The sequence below is a fragment of the Carassius gibelio genome, chromosome A10 (genome assembly GCF_023724105.1).
Source record: "Carassius gibelio isolate Cgi1373 ecotype wild population from Czech Republic chromosome A10, carGib1.2-hapl.c, whole genome shotgun sequence".
NCBI lineage: Eukaryota > Metazoa > Chordata > Actinopteri > Cypriniformes > Cyprinidae > Carassius > Carassius gibelio.
Genome location: NC_068380.1, coordinates 10,293,002 through 10,316,884, shown reverse-complemented (window position 1 = coordinate 10,316,884; position 23,883 = coordinate 10,293,002). Strand labels below are relative to the sequence as shown.

The following is a 23,883-nucleotide window of genomic DNA, read 5'->3' as shown; positions in this document are numbered from 1 at the left end:
AACTGTTTACAAGCATGCATCATTCAACTTACACACGCAGGAGATACCAGGATGTCATGCTTATTTATTTATCAAACTGTTGCTATTGACAGTTTAAGGATTTAAAATAATGCTTGATCAGCATATTTTGACTGAATCTAAGACAAGCCATGCACTGTAGACCCTGTGTGATTTGATGTAGATATAGCCCTTGGGGGCAAAAACTAGTGGTTAGATTTAGTTTAGGTAGTCACTGCGCCTTTAATATTTGTCAGGACTGTATGGGTTGTTTTATGGACTCCTTGATTGAATAATGTTTATGTAGTTAAATACCAAAGGCATTTAGGGAGTCAGTAGCTGAGCGAATATTCCAGCAAAAATAATCCTCAGAGAGCTCAATACCGAGAGCATATGGTCACTGGAGAGCAGTCTTGACATTTCTCATGGACTCATACACACCAAGGTGCACTCGATCACTATCCACTCTTTCTATTGGATTATGGATTTATTTCACATGTGCGATAGTCATGCGCTCAGCATGTCTTTTCTTCTGCAAGATGTTTCACCGAGTGTCTTTTCCTGTTTAACTTGACAATTACAAGCAACGACCCCGAGAGCTGCCATTCTGTTCGCGTTTATATCTACATCAACGAAATGAGTAGGAACTTGCTCTTTTAGCAGCTGGCATTTTCTCAAAAACACTGTGAGGGCAGATGAGGGCGAAACTTTTGTGTTGCTGTTTCCACGCGTGACAATCCCACAAGGACATAAAGGAGTAATTATGCCCTTAAGAAAACGAGGTGAGAAATAAACACCGGCGTATGTATGTAACTGTGGAAACATGATTATTGTATACAACTGTCGTTGACATAACGTGTGGACTTTTTTTTTATCATGAATAAGCGAAACTCTACACTGATAGAATAATGTAAACAATGGTCACACTTTATTTTATGGTCCAATTCTCACTATTAACTAACCATTAACTATGACTTTTGCCTCAATTAACTCCTTATTTGCTGCCTATTAATAGTTTATAAGGTAGTTGTTAAATTTAGGGTATAGGGTAGGATTATGGATGTCATGCATAATATGTACTTTATAAGCACTAATAAACAGCCAATATGTTAATAATAGACATGCTAATAAGCAACTACTTATTAGTGTGAATTGGACCCTATACTAAAGTGTTACCTAAACAATTTGTATTCAGAAATTGTTAGTAAATTTGACAAATAATTACACAGAAATTGCAAGTGTCACAATTTTGAAATAAATATTTCAGAAATACTATTTTCTGGCATGGTGTACTCCAGTAATCTGATATATTTACAACTTGGTTCTACTTGTGACAACTAAAACAGAACCTAGAATATGCATTTTATTTCTTTTGATGTCTTTTTTTGTCATTATTTTAATCGTATCTAGTGAAGATACAATTATTTTAAAGTATGGATATTACATGCAGTCTCTTATGAGGTCTTGCAAGCTGCATGCATGTTTAAATAGCGCATGACATATATCAGTTTCCACCTGCAGTTACATTTATATAGTTGTGTCTTTGGGAAATGCAGAATGTCAGGAGTCAGGACTTGTTTAGGTGAATATGTTGTGGTTGCTGAAGCAGGCAAAGATGATCATATTGTAGCAGGACTGTTGTGGCTGGGCCTTTTATTATCCTTATTTTATTTTGACTTCTGTACCTTCTATGCTTTGTAGGGACTTCAAACGGTGTAATGATATATGTAGGCATACTAGTAATGTAATTACACTCTGCTGTAAGTTTGTAGTCTGTAAAAATAGACAAGTATGGCCAACTTGCCTGTGACCTCGGATGATCTCGGATGCTGGATTGCATTTATATTTCAGACTGCTATGCAGCTGTGTTTTTAGTGTAGTGTATCTCCAATTTTATTATCCCAGTAGTTTAACATTAGCAGAAGTCTCATTAATGCATGCACAGTTTTCACATATGTTACTGATTACAATGTATTTCAAATGTTAAAGTTTTATGTTGCTCAGAGGGCTCTGCTGAAGACAGGAATTAACCCGTCCTGTCGCTAGTGTCTGTTTGTCTGTGTGACTAAGTGACTGAGTCATGCTCAGTCACTCTGAAGATCCGTGCCAGTAGTAAAGCGTCTATCAGGTTCTCTACATTGTTAACTTGTTTCCGTGTTATAAAAGCATGTAGAAATACAGTGAATTGTTTGAAGACAGTTTTTTTTTTTTTTGCCAAAAACATTACAATAATTCACATGACTCCGGTCCATTATTTAACATTTTGTGGAGCAAGAAGTTGTGAACACATGCATCAACTGCTTTTAACATTAAAACCTTGCTTCTGACTCTCTCCATAATATTGCTTACTGTGGTGAAAACGTTGAATCATCTGAATCGAGAGAAAAATGCACAGATCAAGTACCGTTTACAAGCGAAAACAATTCTTAGCAAATATGTCAGAGGATTTTGATGTGAGAAGACAACAGGGGGCAGACTTTAAAACTGAAGGAAGCATTATTTTGGATTAAGGACTTGATGGTTTAAAGTTAAAATACCTTAATGATGGATTTGTTTCTTATTGACGTGCAGTTTTTTGCTTCAAAAGACATTAATTGATTTACTGGAGTCATGTGGATTATTGTGATGTATGAGCAAGTGATGTAATGTAAATTCTTCCAAATCTGTTCAGATGAAGAAATAAACTCATCTAACTGACAAGTTTTCATATTTGTGCTGAACACCTCCTTTAAAAAAGTAAAAAAAAGGGCAATTTTTGTTTCATACATTTTTATTGTTTGTGAGCGATCATTGTAAAGACATTTATTTAAAAATAAACATAATAATAAATAATAATGCATGTTATATGTTCCTTGTTAAATGTTGTATTAAAAAATGCCAGTAAAACGTATTCTGTCTTACAGACACAGCCAGGGCATTATGCCTCCTGGAGGACTACTGCTCCAAACTGAAGAAACCAGAGGAACAACAGCTCAAAACTTCCATCTTAAGAATCATGGGCATTTTCAAAAGCAGTCTTTTCCAGGCTCTCATAGGTAAGATTATGCTTTATTTTTGTAAAAAGATCAATTTTCCTTTTAAATAGGAAAATAGGCAAATGAGAACAGATGTAAAATAAAGTTATTTATAAGTGTTTTTTTAGGAGCATACAAATGTTACTCAAATTGATTTTTACGATGTTTGCTCAAATTCATTCACACCAAGAGTGTTCTAATGTTTATTTTTCTAATTAAAAAAAAAACAAAAAAAACATTGTATGTCTTGAGGTCAATGTTTTCTTTTTTATTACTTGTTCCATTAAGGTTGCATGTGCTTTACCTGCTGATGTGACATTTGCTCATAGTTCATTCTTCAGCAGTGGGCACATTCTGCCGCTTTAGGGCTTTTTTCTGAAATAAAGTTATTTTTAACCTTGCTGATGTGGCAGGAGATGCTTCTCTGTGCCTCTGGTATTTTAAACGTGTTCTTCATAAGCTCAAATCTCCGCAAGGCAAGATATAGTCTTTTCTGTAAAGGAGAATCAGATTGGTTTTGAATCTTGATTGGTTTAACTCCTTCATTCATACTAAAGGCCAAATGAAGCTTAAGTCAAATGCTCTTGTGTGCTTTTAGTAAGTATAAGTGAGATCTAAAGATGGATGGTTTTGACTTTCATGATTTCCTCTTAAAGGGGGGGTGAAATGCTCGTTTTCACTCAATATCCTGTTAATCTTGAGTACCTATAGAGTAGTACTGCATCCTTCATTTTTCCCGAAAAAACCACGACCGGCTGGAGGCGTGACGTGTGGGCGGAGCTAAAGAATCAAGAGCGCCAGTAGGCTTTTGCGTTGAGAGCATGTGGAAGCTGTGACATTACCATGAGGATTACCATCATCCAAAACAAACCATGGCTTACAGTCAGATTCAGCCGTTTATTTATGATCCAGAATCAGATCCAGAGGCTGAAACTGAACGAGAGCAGCAGCAGCAACGACTCGCTCCGAGCGGGGCTCGAACCCGGGTCTCCGATGGGAGGGGACGCACTAACAAGGAGGCAGAGATATTTTAAGCAGTTTTACTCACTGCCTGCGGTTCCAACACACGATCGTGACCCTTTTTCGTTGGGATTGCATCATTCTTAAGAAATAAACGATGTGCAAATCCGGTGTCAAACTGGGCCTTGTTTGTAAAACAAGCATCTTCGAAATGCAGGGAACAAACAAAAACACTTGCACAACTCTGTTGATGCTCTGTAAAAATAAACTCCATCCACTGGTCCCTTAATGCTGTTTTTTTTTTGGTAATCTGTGCAGGGTTGTCTTGCCCTGGCAACCAAAAACACACTTCTTTTGTGAGATTTCGCGACGCTCTCGCTCTGATCAGTGAATGTCTGTGCTCAGCCTCTCTCTGCTCTGCTATACGGGAGCACGCGCTCTTCCGGCAGAAGTGCCCTTAGCACCCATATAAGGAAATTCCGCTCCATCTAACGTCACACAGAGCCATACTCGAAAAAAACTTTCCGAAACTTGTGACAAACCGGAAGGAGTATTTTGGGAACAAAAATACTCCTTCAAACATACAACTTAATTTTTGAAACTTTGTCCATGTTTAGCATGAGAATCCAACTCTTTAACAGTGTAAAAAACTCAGAATGCATGAAATAGCATTTCACCCCCCTTTAACATGTTCTTGAATGTTTAGACACTTCATTAGTTCAAAATAGAATGTACAGTTGATGATTCTGGATCATAACGTCTTATCATAATTTCTGTAGTGAGTTGGAAAACTGTACTGTCACAGTCTGTTAACATTCTCACCAGGATGCGGATCTTTATTCTGGTCTAAAGCAAAGGTTCATTTGAACAATTAGCAAGGAAACTCAGATATGTGCTGTGCGGGGTGACTAATGGTCAGATCTGCATCTCTTCTGTTCTATCTAGTTTAGATTTACTTAGAGTGCACTTTTATGAAATGTAAATGTAAGACCATGAAGTATTTTCTTATTTCTTTGAAAAAAATAAAAAATAAAAATGCTATAGTTGCTTTATGTAAATATTCCATAGGTTTTCATGAAAGTGTATGGAGTCATTCAAGCTTTGTGAAAATTACAGTTTTTGCTTTAAATGGTAGTCAGTCATAGAAGCACTTTAATGCAGAATTTCTTAATCGTACACTTATGTTTTAGCTGCATTTGCCAAAGTTTTTTAATTAAGGCCTTTATGCTTGCTAGTTGCTATGACTTTAGCTCTATATTTTTAAGGGGTTATATGATGCTTTTTTTTTATTTTTAAGATCATTATTTTGTGTATTTGGTGTAACAGAATATGTTGACATGCTTTAATGTTCAACAAACACAATATTTTTCAAATACTGTACATTATTGTGGGTCCTCTATGGCCCGCCTCTCTCAAATGCATAGTTTTCTACAAAGTCCCTCCTTCTGACAAGCGCAGTCTGCTCTGATTGGCCAACTGACCCAGTGCATTGTGATTGATCGATCACGCAAGCACTCGTCGGAAATGTAACGCACCTTTCCATAATCACAAGCATAATTTTTCACAATAAATGTGAAAATTAATAATGTCCTTTGTTTTACCATCAGTTCAAGCCAGAAAGGTGAACATAGATTGGTGGGACAGACACAGTGATTAAGCTCGTATGTGTTTGCAGTACACAAGCCACGGATGGTTAAGACAGCTGACTCCACTGTGTGACCCCGTCTCTCTCTCTCTCACACACACACACACGCTCACACACACAACACGCAAAACTCAGCATTTGACCATTTAATAGCAAATACTTAAACTAATAACAAGACATACATTAGCTGATTCAGAATGCGTTACTGTTCTGTTGGAAGTAATCTTAAAGATTCCTAAATGCATCTACTATATGAAGGCCAAGTGCTTTTGCTTTCGGCTAGATACACACAGCATCTCCCTGACATGACTGCTTCAACACTAATTGCGGTTACTGAAACCACGCCTTCTTTCTTTGCGTGAACACATCATATGAACCCTTGGATAAGAATTAGTCATGCAGAAAAATTGCGTAATAAAAAAACTATGTGTTTAGATGAAATATGCTAAATCATAGTTGTGTGTTTAATTGCTTGTGCTGATCTGGGAGCAGGGAATTGCCTTGGATAGTGTAATATTTGTGAAATATTGCCTTCTTTCTCCATGACAATTTCAAGTTTTCCTTTCTCTTTGGAGTGTTACAAGCTGTTCGTGAATAGATAAGATCCCAAAAGTTGCAAAAATTAAAGTCTCAGACCCAAAAAGGATATTCTTTATGAAAGTTAAGAATCGTCCACGCCTTCCTAAAATCCTCGTTTAAATGCCCCCACATCTACATCCCTGTAAGGGAAAGAGTTGCATAACACTACCTAAATGTTCACGCAAAGAAAGAAGGCGTAACATTGATTCTTGCTGTAGTATTTTTGCTGCCGCCATTATAATATATAATATATAAGAAGTCATTATAATCAGTAATTATATCCCCACTGGATGCTACAAATGCCTTGTTTGTAATGGGTTTTATTGGTTTTGTCTCGTTGCACCACACAGCATCACAGTATGGGGCGTACCATTTCCGTAATACACTTCGGCCAATCACAAAGCACTGGATAGTTGGCCAATCAGTGAACACCTCGTTTTTCAGAACCATGAGCTTTGTAAAAATCTACGTGTTTCAGAAGGCAAGGCATAGAGGAGAAACAATAATATACAGTATGTGGAAAGTAATGTGTTTTTTGAACCGCATTTCATTACACCAAATACGCAAAATAATGTTCTTTTTTAGCGTCATACGACGCCTTTAATTCCTTTTTTCTTCTCTGACCTTTACCTCAACCCGCTGATTGTGTTTGTGGCAGATTGCTTTCTATTAATTGGAAAAGTTGACGTGATCCTTTAGGCCTGATTCGTTATCTTTATAGTTATCCACACCAAGGTCGATAACTATAAAGATAAAGATATAGTTCTAAAAATCATTCTCAATATTAAATAATAGCAGCATCCACACCACAGCTATAACAATAAAGGCACAGAGAAATGATATTTCATGGCATCACTTTCAGAATGATTCTTTCTAACTGATTAATGACTAAAACTTTGACAGCCAATCATAATCACAAAATAAACAGATGATGTCATTCTCTAGTGTGGAAGCTAATATAGTAATCTTTGTAATTCTCCTTCTTGGTGTGAACGGGCCTTGACAGGCCTTCAGGATCTTTGCTGCCCTCTTGCAGTCATTCACAGATGACTCAAACTAGTGCATTTTGAACCTAACTGTATAAGAAGCTTGCTTCTTTGATACTAAAAACTAATTTAAACAGTTATGTAGATCTGTTAAACTTGTCCCCTTTCTGTTGATTTACTATAAAAAGTTGTTAAAGGTTAAGGCCACTTCCTGAAATAGCAGTAATCATCTTAGAAGGCATTAGCATGAGTGTAATCTGGACGGTTTGCCATCATGCCAGAGAAGAGCAGTCTCTTAACTGCTTCACCTAGTCTCGCCTTCACCAGGAAACATTTATACCTGTCAGCATAGGTTGAAAATCTGTGAAAATCCATTCTGAGTGTGCAGGTTTACTTTTGGTGTTTCATGAAGGAAAATCTAAAAAAAAAAAAAAATTGGTACCTTAATTTTCTGTTTGTTTGGAACCTCGAAGACCCTGACATTTTGATCTGCAGACTATTATAGTAGTAATTATGGTAGTTTGGGCAGTACACAATAGCTAAAATGAAATGGCCCGTGTTATTTGTGGCAAGAAAGCTGCGAGGTTACTATGAGGTTGTATCATAATCACACCGAGTTCAGATCATTATAGTATTTTACTGTTTGAATCAAAAGTTCTCTGGTCTTGTTTTTTAGAGTCTGTCCTTTTTAATCAGATATCCTGGCTAAATATACTCTATCACTGCTGTTTATTTGAATCCTTTAGATACTGAGCCACTGCGGTCTAATCGCGAAACCAACAACAATGCCAATTTGTTCCATAGAGGTTTTTAATGGAACCTATTTGTCACTGTCATCTGAACAAGGTTGGACACTGCCCTCTTAATAGAATTGCCATGATGGCACACTCCTGTTTCACAGAGAGACCGTCCCATGAGAAGCTTTTTTTTTTGCTCCTTCTGCTAAACTGTAATCAGATCTGTTACTCTTGCAGGAGGGGAGTTTCTGACACCAGGGGATGGATGGCGAGTAGCAATCTCTCCTTGGTCCAAGTTCCACAGCTAGAACAATACAACTGTTTGTAGAGTTCCCGAAAGCTCATCAAAAGTTTAGTCTGGCTTTGTGTCGTAAACAGCAGGATTAAGGATTACAAAATCCAAATGAGATCATTTATTGTGTTTGTGTATGTGTGAGTTTGTGTTGTACTTGCTTAATTCATGTTACCATTCGCAAATCCATTGTAGTACTATAATTCAGAAGCATAATTCAGAGAGAAAAAGAATGTGGGAAATGTATAAAAAAAATGCGTGGATAGGAATTTATACATCAGGAATTGATTGGGCTGTGCAAAGTGGGTGTTATGTACCAAAATCTATTCAAAAGTTTGAAGGGGAGGAGTCAAAAGAGGGAATGGGGTGTCAGCCATAAACAAAGTCATTTCTATGGAATGGGAAATTTAGATTGGAAGTTTGATTTCATTGACTTTATGGTTAAAAGTTCACTTCAAATATTTGACACTTCAAAAAACAATTTGAAGGACTAATAAGATTAGCAGTGATTTTTTGCATTTCCCCCCCTGTTCTAGAATAATCTTAGTCTCCCTGTAGCATGCTCTCCTCTGTTAATCCTGCTGCTTTGGGATAGCAGCATGTTGGAGCTCTCTCCCCGTCTTTTCTCTTTCTCCCTTTCTCCCTCTCTAATTTGTCTCTTCCTGTTTATTTCCCTTAACAAGTGGACGTGAGTTTATGTGCCTCACATGGTGGTGGAAGCCATGCCTCAAATTGGAGGACTCTGGGTGAGGACTTTTGTCAGAGAGCGTTGGCTGTAATTACAGGTCAGTGTTATACTGTTTGTCAGTGAATCTCAGGTAAATGTCTGACCCAGATCTGAGTCCAGTGGCTCATAGTGTATTTCAAGTTTTATTGGGAAAAGCAGCATTGTTGTGATTGTGAAGATAGTGAGTGAGTGATTATATGAGTAAGGATACTAGTGTTAATGGGAACATAGATCACAGAGGTGTTATTACAGATTGTTTATACACTGAGGCTGTGCCCTAAAAATGGTAATGATTAAGTTTTATTTGAAACTCTGATATGTATTTTCCTAACAAGAATGCAAAATTTTTAGTTGCTTATTCAATTAACATTCTGAATTTATTATTGTTCATAATTTTTCTATTTATATGTTTATTAAAATATCCACGCAGAACAGAAAATCTGGAGAAGTACATCATTCCATGATGCCTGTTTTCATTATATTTTATTGAGTATTACTTTAATGTTATTTTTGCATGCCTAAAGTGAAGCTTCACCCAGAAATGAAATCTTAGGCATCAGTGCTAACATGTAGAATTGTTTGCAGTTGTTATGTGGCTCTTGCCATAAAACAGCGGTTTAGTTTACAGTGACCGTGTCTGTCAAGCTTTGACATAGATGTTGAACAAAAAAAATTAGATGTGAAGTGACACAAGGATGTGTAAATGAACACAGAAACAGAAATTGAAAGATGAAACAGAATGATCTTTTTCTGTTCCTTTCAAATCTAGTATGAAACTCTTTTTCACATTTTGTGCTTTGACTTTGAATCTTGGCATGTAGATAAACAGCCACCCTACGTGTTTTTTATTTATTTTTTTATATATAATTTGAGTTTATGATAAGCCAGTGTGTACAGAAATGTAATGCCATTTGCATTTGGTTAAACACCAGCCTTGGCCCCACCTCTGAAACAGATGACTGAAAATTATTAGATGCCCTTAAGGACAATATAGCTTCTAGGAAGATGTTAATGCCGGTCTAAAGATGCATATGTAATGTGAATATTTTCCTTACCAAGCCTTTAGCTTTGAAGTATAACCACACAGAAACTGCTGAGCCCACTTCTGTTTCTCTGCTCAATTATGGCAGTAGTGTGCCAGTCCTCTTCATTTCATGAGAATAATGTTGCCATCTTGTGGAATTTTGGGGAAATATTGTTTGGAACCAGCCTATTTGATTCAGATATTTTTTCACAGAACTGGTCCTGAATCATGGTGTATATGTTATTTAGGTTTTAAATATTTATTTTGTAGATTAGTTAGTATTTCATTAGTTAAAATTATTACATACTGTTTATTGTCTAAAATCTAGTGGATTTTGTTTTACCTTATGTTTCATTATTGCAAAAAAAAAAAAAAAAAAAAAAAAAAAAAAAAAAAATATATATATATATATTCTAGCTTGAGATATATATATATAATATATTAGATATTATATCTAATATCTCAAGCTAGAATGAATATGATAAAATATGACACCTAAAGATTAAAATTCACACAAAACTTTTCACTAAATGTCTTTTCTAATGGTTTAAGATCAATTAATTGGGCAAATTGTATTTGTATAGATATAAGTATAAGCATTTGTAGGCATAATGCCTTTGTGTGTGTGTGTGTGTGTGTGTGTGTGTGTGTGTATATATATATATATAAACATCCTTTTTTTAACTAAATAAATTGGATGTGGTGTTTGGTTTGTTGTTTTCATGCTGTTAAGTCTGTTTCCAGCAGAGGGAGCTCTTTAGATCTGGTCAGAGAATTATAGCTCTTTGACAGAACTAATGAATCATATCTTTTAGGGTTGAATAATAAAATCAATTAAAATACATTTCATACCACCTCAATACACTATATATATATATATATTTCACTCTGTCATTTTTCTAATGTTTTATATTTTAAAAGCATTAGAACAAGTAGGCCTGTCACAATAACAACTTTTTTTGTTGTACGATATATAGCCCCAGAAATAATTGCGATAAACAATATTATTGTCATTCAAGACCATTTTATGCCACTGAATATATAATCGTAATATAAAAGCATAATCATGCAAAAAGGCCAACATACTTTCATATGACAAGAAATGTATAATTCTTCAGAATATTTAGATAATGGAAATTAAATAACAAAATAAAATAATTTTTTTTCCATCTACAGATGTTTCCCTGACCTTCTTTTCTCTGTAAATTAAGGGTGCACTGTAAAGAAAAGTTTGCTGGAAAACACAATCCCTACTTAGCAGTCAGAAGTCTGTATGCACCAAAGCAAAGATCCCTAAACAAGGCCATATCTGCAGATGAAAACTTTTTTGTAGAAGCATTTTTAAAATTTGAACCAATTACACCACGTTATGGTGAAGCTGCAAAAGACACAGGCGCAAATGGAATCCAAAAAAACATGGTGACATAAATTTTTGTGTAAAAATAACGGGCAATATATTGCGTCAGCAAAAATGATTGAGATCATGTACATGTACTGTGAGATAAGCTGATATATTGATTATTGTGACAGGTTTAAGAGCAAGCCACTTTTCAGTATCAGGCATTTTGTTTAATATGAATGCACTTCTGCATTTCTCTCTTGCAGTTCTGTGATGTATAATCGAAAGAACTTTCAAACCCAGAGCTATCTGATGTCAGTGAAGTGTGTCTTTAAAACACCACCGTTTGCATATTGAATGAAATGATCGAGTGTACTTCAACTAAAACTTTTCTACTTGCCTTTGAAATGGCCCTTTGAAACTAGTGTTGGTTTAGGATGCAATTATGAAGGACAGGAAGTGTGAGGCAACTCTGTGAGTCAGAATTACACCTGTCATAGACTTTTAACAGAAGTAACATATGAAATGTGCCATCTCTGGCTCAGTCTCCATGGTAACGCAGACCTTTAGCAGGAAGGTTTCCAGTGTCATAGTGAGCGGCTTGCAGTTCTTCAAACAGAAAAACTTATTTTCAGAAGACGAATGTGTAAAGGTAGTGATGTAATTCAGCATAATTGTAGATACATTTAGCGGAGCTGTTCCATCAGCTGTTATGAAGCTTTTGTTATGCTCCATTTCCAAATGTGGCATTCCAGGATTTACACAGTGAGGGAGGAGGAAACTTTTACAACTTAGTCAAGAGACAATCAGTCACTACATTAAAAGATGTGCATCCACTTTTTTATGGTATAATCTGGGTTCTGGGTCCCAACCAAACATGTTTCGCACATGCTAATAACAAGCTTATCTTCAGCAGTTATTAATTTCATCCAGGACAGATCTCAGCTAGTCACATTATTTTGCCAGTTTGTTGGTGGAGCAAAGAAATACAGAATTATCGAAGCCGACAAAGGCAGCGCGCCAAGAGGGAGAGGCAAGCTGTTCTTCATGTCACATCAGTATTTAGAGTAAAGAGTGGGAACAATTTGCGAGTTTGTTTTGGAACAGAAACATTCAGTTTTCTAAATGTGCGACGCTAATGATAAATGAGCCATCTGATGTGTAGCAGTCCTGAGATTTTATCTTCATCTCACTAAAAAGATGAAGCCATTGCCAGGGAATCAACGTTATTTTCTGTAAGACTATCAAATCCATTCTCTACATTCTCTTATTATTAGGAATAGTTCACCCACAAATAGAAATCTGCAGAAAATGTTCTCACCCTCAGGCCATCCAAGATGTCAAAGAGTTAGTTTCTTCAATGGAACAGATTTGGAGAAGTTTAGCAATTACATCACTTGCTCACAGGCAGATTCTCTGCAGTAAATGGGTGCCATCAGAATGAGAGTCCAAAAAGCTGTTAAAGACATCACCGTAATCTTACAAAGCTGTGTGCTTGTAAGAAAAACAATCCAGTATTAAAGATGTTTTAACTTTACCTTGTTGCTTCTGCCTAAAGTAATAAGTCCATAATCCATATAATTTCCTCTAGCAAAAATAGTCCAATAGCAATATATATATTTCTTTAATAGACAAAGGCGGCACTTATTGTAGCCAGAAGCAACGGTTTGAAATCAAAAACATCTTTGAATTCATGAATTTGTTTTTTTTTAATAAATGCAGCTCTTCTCTTTACAAGACGTAAATGATGGACTGGAGTCATGTTGATAAATTGTACATTATTGTGATGTTTTTGTTTTGTCTTAACTCTAATTCTGATGGCACCCATTCATGGCACCCCACCTCACCCCCACCCATTTTTTTGTTAAATTATTCCATTGATATGGATGCATTTTATTTATAGCAATGCATGTATCTAAACCGCCACCCCAAAATACTCATGTTTTACAACAGCTCTATATCTGTCAGTTGTAACACATTGCAATGCAAAGGCCATTTTCAGAAAGGAAAGTGATTTTATGAATCATGTAGAATCACAGAGGCGGGAGTCTGCGTCAGGAGATAAGGAGGTGTGTGTGTGTGTGTGTTGGTATGCAGTGGTGGGTGGCTTAAGGAGCTTGAATAATCGCTCCCTGGAGAGGAGTGAGATTACAGCCCTGAGCCCACACCATCCATCCATTACATAAGAGTGGAACAGCTGCCGATCTGTAGTGTGTGAATGAGAGTATGGGCACTGCGTGTTTCTGTGGGTTCGTCTGGGTTGGAAAAGAAAGGGAGTTCATGCATAGACCGATGTGATTATGAATATGAATTTTTCTGGTTCTTCTTTCTGGTTGCCTTGGAAACCAAGCAGATAAGATCTTTCCTCATTGTATCTGGTACCTCACATAACTAAACCCACAGCTCGGCTGAAAATGCATATACTTAGAACAGCTAATCAGAAAGTGAAAAGCCTTGCATTCATTCTTGCCTTGAATCATGCATTCTCTAGTTAGAACCAATCCTGAATATATTCTTAGCATTATTATGCCAATATTATACCAATTCAACTTTTAAACTTTGGCAATGAACACTTTTTAAATAACTTGAATAGGTTAATGCAGGTTCTTTTTTTTTTTGACCTAAAAAATTTACTTGAGGAACCCACTGAGATTTTAGTTAATTATATAAATAAGTTCCTATAATTTTACAAGGCTCAAATGATCCTTCAGAAGTTGTTCTAATATGCTGATTGGTGCTCAAGAATAATTTCTTATTATTACCAATGTTGAATGTAGTTGCTTATTTTTTGTGAAAACTGTGATACATTTTCTTCTTTTCAAGACTCTTGGATGAATAGACATTTAGGAAGAAAATCATTTTAAACCAATTCTAAAATAAATCTGTCATTTTTGATTAACTTAGTGTGTCCTTGCTGAACAGAAGTATTATTTTCTTTCAAATAAAATAAAAGAAATAAATAAACAAAATCTTACTGACCCTAAACTTTTGAACAGTTTGAATATGTGGCTATTCAGTTTACCTCAAATAAACATTGAGAAAGCGTTGCCGTTCTGATTCCAGTGATGTGTGCAATATGCAGAGATGAGCAGTGAACCGCAGTGGTTTGTGGTCGTGCTGTCTGAGGCTGAGGCTTTCTGTGTTTTGGAAAATTGAGTTGTTTCCAGTCCTGTCCTGTTGTCAGCCACTTGTAAATTGTTTGGGCTGCAACAGTAAGCACCAGGTGCATAGCTTACGTCACAACTCCTCTCATTTAACATGCCCGCAATGCCCACCGTGGTTGACCTTCAGAGAAGGTCTCTTAGAGAATCTGACTGTTTGCAATGAACAAACACTTGATTAAGTAACTGATTGAGCTGTCTAATTAACTGCAGAGTTTCTTTTTTAGTTCTGAAATCTTCAATATTTCGACGTGTCCAAAATCCACACAGCTGACAAGTGTAATTCTGTTAAAACAGCTAAAGTTTTTTTTTTTTTTAACAGCAGATTTCAAACATCACTTTCAGCCCATTTTCATTCTTGTGCAGTCGAGATGAAAGTGAGTTAATCATTTTTCTAGATGAGATATGAACTGAAAGCTGTCCACTATGTAATAATTGTTTCAAAGGGATTTGAAAGCCAGTAAGCTGTCAGGACTCTATCTGAACAGATTCATAATGCCCGATTAGCAGATGACAAGCCTTTTATTTTACGGATTTGTCCCAGCAAGACTTTTTAGGGTCATCTGCTTAAACACACTGCTCTGTTTGAATGAATGCATAATGTTGATACCAGTATCTAAAAAACTGAGTGGCTAATTACTACTGATATAATACCATTCACCAGTTTGGGTCTAAATGATTTTTTTTTAAATGAAAAGAAAAACAAGGCTGCATTTATCTGATCAAATTTCCAGTAAAATTTTATATTGTTAAAGGGTTGATGAACTTTCTTTTTATTATTTTGTACTGTCCTCTGAGGTCCACTTTTAATATAATCAATATTTTTTACATCAAAAAACATAATAATTTAGCAGTAGTAGGCTGTTTTATGTCCTATTTTGACCCGTCTCATTGGGACACTCTGTTTGATTAGGCATGGCGGATACTCTGAAATAAACGCCCACTTCTATAATTGGCTAAAAGTTTGTATGTTTCACAGATGAACGTTGCTATGATTTAAGTTAAAAATGCATAAATACTCAGATCTGTAATAACAGACAAAGCAATAGTGACCACATGGTAAAAACAATTACTCACACTTGTGTGTTATTGTGACATTACTGTCAGATCTAAAATATTATGCACAGAACCATCTTTAAGTTTCAATCTATCTAAAAATGTGGCGAACTGTGCTTTGTTTTTTATTGAATCTGTGGTAAGATGAGATGAACAAAGGAACAAGTTCATACTGACGCGGACTGCATATTCATTACAAATGAACTCTTTCCTCATGTTAGGATCAGAAGGAATGCAATGCGAAGTCTGTTTTTTTTCCCCACAACTTGGCACTGCATAGCGTCTTAATTTACCCACTACGTGTGTGAATTGGCGGGCGGGGCTGAAATGGCAGTGATGTAGAAGTAGGCGTTGATCTTCTGAGAAGGTGGTGTTTAGCCACACTATTATGCCAAAAAGTGGAACATTCCACCACCGTCGTTTTGGCAGATTGGCTTCAGAAAGCTGTTTTTAAACTAACAAGAATGTTTTGAGTTCTGAAACAGGATGATTTTTTAATACAATGACATTTTACATGTCAAAAGGTCAAATGAATTTGGATTTCTCAGTTCATTAACCCTTTAAATATTATTACAATTTAAAATAGGTGTTTTCTCTATTTTAATAGATTTTTAAGTGTAATTTATTCCTGTGATTGCAAAGCAGGCATTGCTTCAGTCTTCAGTGTCATGTGAGCCTTTTAAAATCACTCTGATATCCTGACTTAGTACTCAAGAAACATTCTTATTATTATCAATGTTGAATACAGTTGTGCTGCTTAATATTTTTGAGGAAACCATGTTGCTTTTTTCAACTGGATTATTTCACAAATAGAACATTAAACAAAGAAATTATATAATCTTTTATATACACATTTATTTAAAATAGTAATGACGGTTGTATTACAAAGTATTTATTTTACTTTTAATTAGTTTTATGTATAATAAGATAATCTTACTGACTTCAAACTTTTAAACGGTGGGGAATGTTGTTTCTTTGAGATCACTAAACTCCTCAGATATTTTTTGAAATACTTTGATCAGATGTTCCTGGACGTTTGGAAGATGCTTTTCTACATGCTGATGATTACAGTGATCAGAAAGCAGGGGTTCTGTCCTTATGGGCTCATCTCTGTGCCCTGAGCTCAACCGTCTTAAACACTCTCCCAGCTGCTCTGGTCCGGCCTACAGCCTAACACACACACAATCTTCATCAGTCGCCACCTGCTCTGTTCTTAAGCACGTATAAGTAGACACTGCTTGTCACTGTTAGGCGTTCTGGGGGGGGGAAAGGGGCATGTTTGAGTGCACTAAACAGCTTTAAACACTGCCGAAGACAAAGCGTCTGAAATAACGATCAGCTGTATTCTCTCTGTTTGTCTGTGAGGGTGTAAGGTCATTGTCTGAATTGTTGGGAACAGGAGGCCTGTGGAAGGATTACGCTGGCTGTTCACATGCTGTTAGATGAGGCATCTGGCATTACACACACACACACACACACATACAGACACACACACACACAATACTTCTCGCTGTTTCAGTGATGACACTTTACACAACATGTCCATGGAGAACAGAGGACTTTTACCGCTCTGTAAGTTTATTAGAAATTACTGCTGCTTCAAAGATTTTTTTATGTGCATGTTGTTGGTTTAGGATATTTTAACAGTTTGTTTTAAAATAGTATTCATATTTCTGTCTTTTATCAGTTGTTGAAAGTTTGCATTCATTATTTCTCAAACCGTGTCACCCAGGTTTCTTTGAGTTGTGGGATTTACATATAATTAAATCTTTGATGGTCTCACTTTCAGTCTATTTTATAACTTTAGAGACAGACTCATCTAAATCACATTTTGAGTCAGCTTGTTGTTAATTGCACCGACTTAATTATTTAAATAAACTGTGTTGAACTTCCATCACTCTGAAATGCTGGACAAGGCAGGCATCTGTAGGAGGAATAACAAATGGAGTCTTTTTATAAGGTTTTATTTACATGTCAATGAATTCTGTCTAAGAGCGAATAGACTGCAAGCTTCTTTTTGATGCTTCTTTTGTTAGGTGGAAAATGCCTGGTTTGTAGTCCAACATTATATTGTCTCCTGAGCAGCTTTACATGCATTATCATATTCAAAGCACCAATTCAGACTTTCTAATATTAAGTATGGTTAGCTGATTTGATGTTTTTCCTGCTAAAAAATATATTAGTTTGTGGATGAGTAGGCAATTTTTTTGTTTTACATATTTATAGATTTTTTTAAATATACATTTTATATGCAATTTATACACTGCTCAAAAAATAATGGAACACTTAATCATCTCAGTAACACCAAGTCATTTAAACTTTACGGATATCTGTCCAAGTATAAGTGATTGTGAATCAGTTTCACCTGCTTTGGTGCAAATGAAAGTGACAACAGGTTCACTGGAGAGGTAACAGCAAGACATCCCCCAAAAAGGCAATCATTTTGCATGTGGTGGTAACAGACAATTTCCTTCTACTTAGCCTTCCTACCCACATTCTTGTATTTAGTGTAAGTTTGCTTCCCTGCAGGTTTTTAATATTTCCTGTCATATGCTACCATCATAATGCATCATAACATAGAAACGGAAAGTCATTAATACAGTTAAACCTTTGCTATTTTTTTTTTTTTTTTATATAGTACATATAGTAGAAGTTTAGGGAGAAATTATTACAATTATGTGATTATTATGGTGTATTTTGGCAGTATCCTTTGTTTTAGCACTTGCTCATAAGTGATTTTTGTTTGGAATAGTTTGTAGATTTTGACAGTCATCTGGTGCTGAGAACATTTCATCAAAACATCCCATATGGGCACTCCAAACAAACAGAATGGACTATTTTTTTTTATCTCCTATCTCAGAGCATAAGCTTATTTCATTCCAAGGCAGGACCTGTAGCATTTATTACGGCATATGGTGTCTGGATTCACAGCAGAGCTGCTGACTTTTACCCACCATGCAATGTGGCTTAATGTAACTGTCAGTTTTAAATCGGTATTGTTCATGCTGAAAGAGCAGTGCTCTCCAGATGGTCACTGCAAGTGCTTGCACTCTAGTTTAAATATTTGGCTATCTCTGACGTCTTTGTTGAGCATCTCTCAAGGCAGGGCGGAAGAGAGTTGACCCACAATAGTAATACAGCTCACAGCAACTCTGACCTCATTTAGTATCATCACTTAACGTAATGACTTTTGTGTCTTCTTAGACAATTTGGTTTGATACACGGAAATAAGAGAAACATTCAAATATCCATAGATAGACAGATAGATAGATGCTCATGTCTGCAGATGTGTGTGTTGTGTGTGTGTGTGAGTGTGTGTGTATATTTATGTTATGTTGTGTTGTGTTATGAGGTCAGTATTTGATCTTGTATCCTCCTACATTAAAATGCTCCCACACATCTTATATTTATGTAAATAACTACTTGGTTGTTGTACAGTTATGACATGGAAATTGCTGGAAAGCCCTACATATTTTCATTACAATTTGACTTTGAATCTGTTTGACTAAGCTAGCTAGAAATTTGTGTCTAATCATCGTTTTTGACCCAGAAACAGAAATTAATCTGTACCATGGCTGCCGCTCAAATCTCCAGCTTTTATTTTCAGACTAAACAAGCATGTGTTTGCCTGTTCTTTCACTGTCTCTCTCAACCTCTTTTTCTTCTTACTGTGCTGGATTCATTTTAATGCCAGTGAATCAATCTAATAAATTGCCTGTGTTTAAGTAGATCTGCTGGAGATTATGTTGGTTCCTTAAAAAAAAAAGAGTTCACAAAGTGTGGTGTGGATTGAGTACTGCATCTGCTAAGATGCTATAGGGAAAACTCCTTTTTCTCAGATGACTAAAGCTTTTTTCAATAACACAGTTATTCATCAAAAAATAACCAATGGCAGAGCTGCACGAGCCTATGGCAACGAAGCCCACCAGAGCCCGTCAATATAGGTTGGGCTATCGGGTAGGGGTGTAGCGGTACGCAGTGTTGGGGAGTAACTAGTTACATGTAACGGCGTTACGTAATTTAATTACAAAATAAATGTAACAGTAATCAGTTACAGTTACTAAGAAAAAATGAGTAATTAAATTACAGTTACTTATGAACTGTAACAATTACAAAGAGGATTACATTTGAATATTTACACACATCCACATACAGCTTATTTCTTTCCCAAATTGCACTAAGACATATGGCCCATGATCTCCGCGACGCGGAGAACACATTCGTAGAATTCAGTCATAAAAATGATATTCAGCCTATAACGCGGACGAAATATGCCACATTTTGGATGAATAAATCAAAAGTAGGTCGTACACTTGAATAAAAACGCGATATGGACTGGTGTCTGTGATTATTAAGCCGCAAAAACACTGAATATGAATCCTGCACGTCCTGCGTGTCTGTGGAAATCGGGCGCTGACTGGACATCGGGAGAACCGGGACTGTTCCCGGTGGCCCGGCAGACGATTTGGCCCTCTACTTAAATATTGTTATTGTATAATTGCAGGCCGAATATACTAAAGCGATTATTTCCGAATCTCTAATAAATCATGAATCGGCAATGATTCATGACTGGCAGTCGTGACTGGCAATGGTTGGGCTCGCGCGCTCTCTGCGCCTCCGCCGAACGGTTTGGATCGGACTCAATGCGAGAGAGAGAGAGACCGGAGTGAACTGTGTAAGCGCACAGCTGGAGCAGAAGCGACACTTCTGTTCAGGGTTTCAGGTATAGGTCAGTCTCATCTGTAAATATGCTAATATAGTTTTGTCTTTTAGTCAAGCAACAGCAGCACATTGCTCACACTCACTCAAAATACTGTATAAACGACGTCATTATTATCTATTGTAATGTTACAGCAGTAATTCAGCAGACAAATCATCATATTTTATCATAGGTTTAGGAGCTAGTGCATACAAAAACACAACCCTTAGGAAAATTTATGTAGCCTATGGTATGGTACTAAGCGTGGTTTAACCATGGACTTTGTAGTAAAAATAAATACAAGTGGTAATTCATTTGCCAAAAAAAATGCACTTACAAAACATGGTAAAAGTCAAATAAAAATCTTCAGTATTAAAGTCATGAGAGAAATGGATGGATAATGAAAGATTTGGTTTCAAAAACAGTATAAACTATTTCTTTTGATTTTAAATCTGCATTGAACTTCAGATCTCATTGAAGTAAAAGGCAGTACTAAAGTCTGATTGTGTGGTGGATGTGTTCAAATGTGATCATCTTAATTCAAGTGATGAAGGATGGTGAAAGTCTGACAGTATTGAGCTCTACTTTAAGGTTAAACCTGAAGGGTGTAAATGGTGCAAGATGATTAACAGTTGCAAATAAACATTCATTAGAAATTTATAAAAGTAATCAAAAAGTACTCAAAAGTAATTAGTTACATTACTTTTTTAAAGTAATTAAAAAAGTTACACTACTATTACATTTTAAACAGGGTAACTTGTAATCTGTAACCTATTACATTTCCAAAGTAACCTTCCCAACACTGGCGGTACGTGTATTCGTACCGGACCGTTTCAGTACAGGGCTTTCGGTACGGTGCACGTGTGTACCGAATGACCAAATGCAATATTTTATGTGCGGAACATAGGTACATTTTCGAGTTTCCAAACGAACATATTAAGTGGCGGAAGTCTCCGCGTTCAGCGCAAATCCCGCCCTGCAGCTGATTCTAAGGTCGGCAACACACTGGATGCGTGGCGCTAGCGTCTCAGTTGCGTGGGGTGACCATTTTAAATTTGGCTCCCATGTTAACAGGTTAGAGCTTGCAGACTGCCAGCGTGAGACGCGTGTCCGCGCGGAAAACGCGTGCATGCTAGAAATAGAACCGACGCCTATTTTTCCTAGCGTGTTGGAAGCGTTTCCAGGCAAAATATAATAGGAAATTATGTTTATATGTAATTTTGTACACAAATGCATATTAAGTCATGACATTTTGATGTTTGAAAGTCTATAGGTTGACATAAGTTCAGATATAAATATAAATATAAAAAAAATAATAATAATTATCGATTTTCAAATGTTGCACCTGTCAAACTTAGTCTATTTTGCCGTCAATACTATTGATGGTGTCCTTTATCAGTAGGCTTTATATTTATGGTCAACACAAAGTATAGATATTGTTGTCGTGAAGACAAGATCCTGGTCTGTCGGCGGCCTCCCTCTATGTCACGTACAGTAGCAGCTTTTTTTATTATATATATTTTATTAAAAACAAATTGTTAAAAAAGTTTATATTAATAAGCAACCTGCAGTTTAAATTTTGCATTTATTTTCCTTACTGTACCTAAAATAAACCGAACTGTGACTTTAAAACCGAGGTACATACCAAACTGTGATTTTTGCGTACCGTTACACCTCTACTATCTGGGTATATAAGAGGGCATGTCGCCATAGGATTCTCAGGTTACTTTGACTGAAGTGAGGACTGAGTTTCATTTATTGGAGAAAATTGAGTTTTCCCCAGAGCGTCTCAGCAAATGCAGTACGAGTGAAGTATCGATAGGCTACTTCTACATAGTTTGAGTAGGTTTTAAAAAGATATTTATAGTGTCTCTCTCTCTCTCTCTCTCTCTCTCTCTCTCTCTATTTTCGTAGATATCCAGGAGATTTATGAACTGACCCTGCTGAACTCTCAGAAGAGCTGTGAGGAGAAGCTGGTAGAGGTGAATCATATGGCTGAGCAGTGGGAACACACTGCCACTAACTCAACCTCACCCACAGAGGGTCTGCAGCCAGCCTCCACACCGCCAGAGGTGAGAAGCAAAAAAAAGTGTAACATATGTTTTAATTATAATTTTAAGAGGTCTTAAATTTGAAGATGGTAAATTGGCATACAGCCTAAAGTGATTGTTAAACTTCAAATTTATGATTTAATTAAATAAATATGAGAACTATACATTTAAAGTCAAAACGCTGCACAATACATTCTAAAGGCTCACGGTTTCAGAGCAGTTTACAATTAATAGATACTGTGCATTGATACCAAGCAATTGCTTATGATCTGCTGTTTACTGACAATTTTTACTTTATGGTGTTATTATTGTAATAGGTTGTAGATGGTTGTAAGAGTGCATATTTTATCTCTCACTCATCTTTTTGAATGACCAGCCAGCAATAGAGAAACTAAGACTGCCAGAGCATTTTGGGCTTGTTTATATTTAAAATTCCCACATTATGAAGGTTTTTTATTTATTTATTTATTATTATTGTTGGCATTTTGGTTACACATTAAACTGTCCGGCATCTGGAATTGAATTCAGTGTAAACTCTTATAGCTTCTGTCTGGGCTGCCCTGTCAGGGAGAAAAGACTTAGAACATTATTTAACACACATTATTCAATATGTAGTATTGGTACAGTGATTAGTACAGTTTAAAGTATAACTATAATTAATGACAGAATTATTCAAACCTAGTCTACTTTTTGCATTCAGTTATGTCATTATCCAGTTCAGCTTTCTTCAAATAGCGTCTGTGTAATCAAGCTGACAATATTGCCAGAAATTGAAGCAAACAAGCCAAAGCAATCCACTAAGGCCAGGCATGCACTGTGCGAATTTCATCCTATTTTGAGCCTAATTCTGACTCGTGCCACTCTTTTTAAGGTCGGGCAGATTTTCAGCACTTTCGTGCGTCGTTTGTCGTGCAGTGTTCGTGCAGTGTACAAGGTGAAACTAAAGGCGATTAACCTCTACCGACCGGCAATCGGTTGGTCTGAAATTTTGGTCACCTCTCGTGAGGTATCGCACTATTGAAGCAGGGCTACGAACCGATTTTCCGTGTTTCCCTCACTGTGCATGCGTGAAACCATAAACAAAACCATGATGACACGGCGTGTACTGTGGACTGAAGTGGTGGAGGGAAAACTTAAATAGAAATAGAAAAATAGAAATAAAAGAGGGAAGAAGAAAACACCTAATTACCTCCAGTTCGCGTTGCAATATGGATAAACCATATTGGCCAAGTCTTCCGAGCCACCTGCACGTCCAGATATGCCGACGTTTTTTTTTTTTTTTGGACATTTCAGCACACAGAATTGCGCATATCACCAAAGCAGTGCGTTTATTCCCGGGAAAGCATTTTTATTCTGAAACAGCCACAAATATCCGGGTTCTGAGGGATCCTACATGTTGATTCGCCATGTATAGTGTGAGCAGTCAAATCGCAATTCGCCGATCGGACCGTACAGTGAGTGTATAAAAATCGTGAGCTTTGGCTTTACATCGCATGCGATCTACTCGTACAGTGTGAGTTGGTACCTTGCCGAAATCGCACAGTGTATGCCTGGCTTAAGCAAGACGAAGGCGACAATGGCAAGGAACCAAAACTCAGTGACAGAATTGGAGAAAA

General features: G+C 36.5%; 1 protein-coding gene across 3 annotated transcripts in view; it reads left to right on the top strand.

The window, feature by feature from the left end:
- The first annotated feature begins 199 nt into the window (after positions 1-199).
- The window catches only part of LOC128021123 (disks large homolog 2), a 180,449-nt gene continuing 156,765 nt past the window's right edge, over positions 200-23,883 (top strand). For 2 of the 3 annotated variants that reach the window (XM_052608070.1, XM_052608069.1), the window contains exons 1-3: positions 209-779; positions 2,901-3,032; positions 22,131-22,288. In XM_052608070.1, the coding sequence (XP_052464030.1) occupies positions 761-779; positions 2,901-3,032; positions 22,131-22,288 (309 nt within the window). In that variant the 5' untranslated portion in view covers positions 209-760. Of the gene's footprint in view, positions 780-2,900; positions 3,033-22,130; positions 22,289-23,883 lie in introns of all 3 variants that reach the window. The other variant, XM_052608068.1, reaches the window with a different exon arrangement.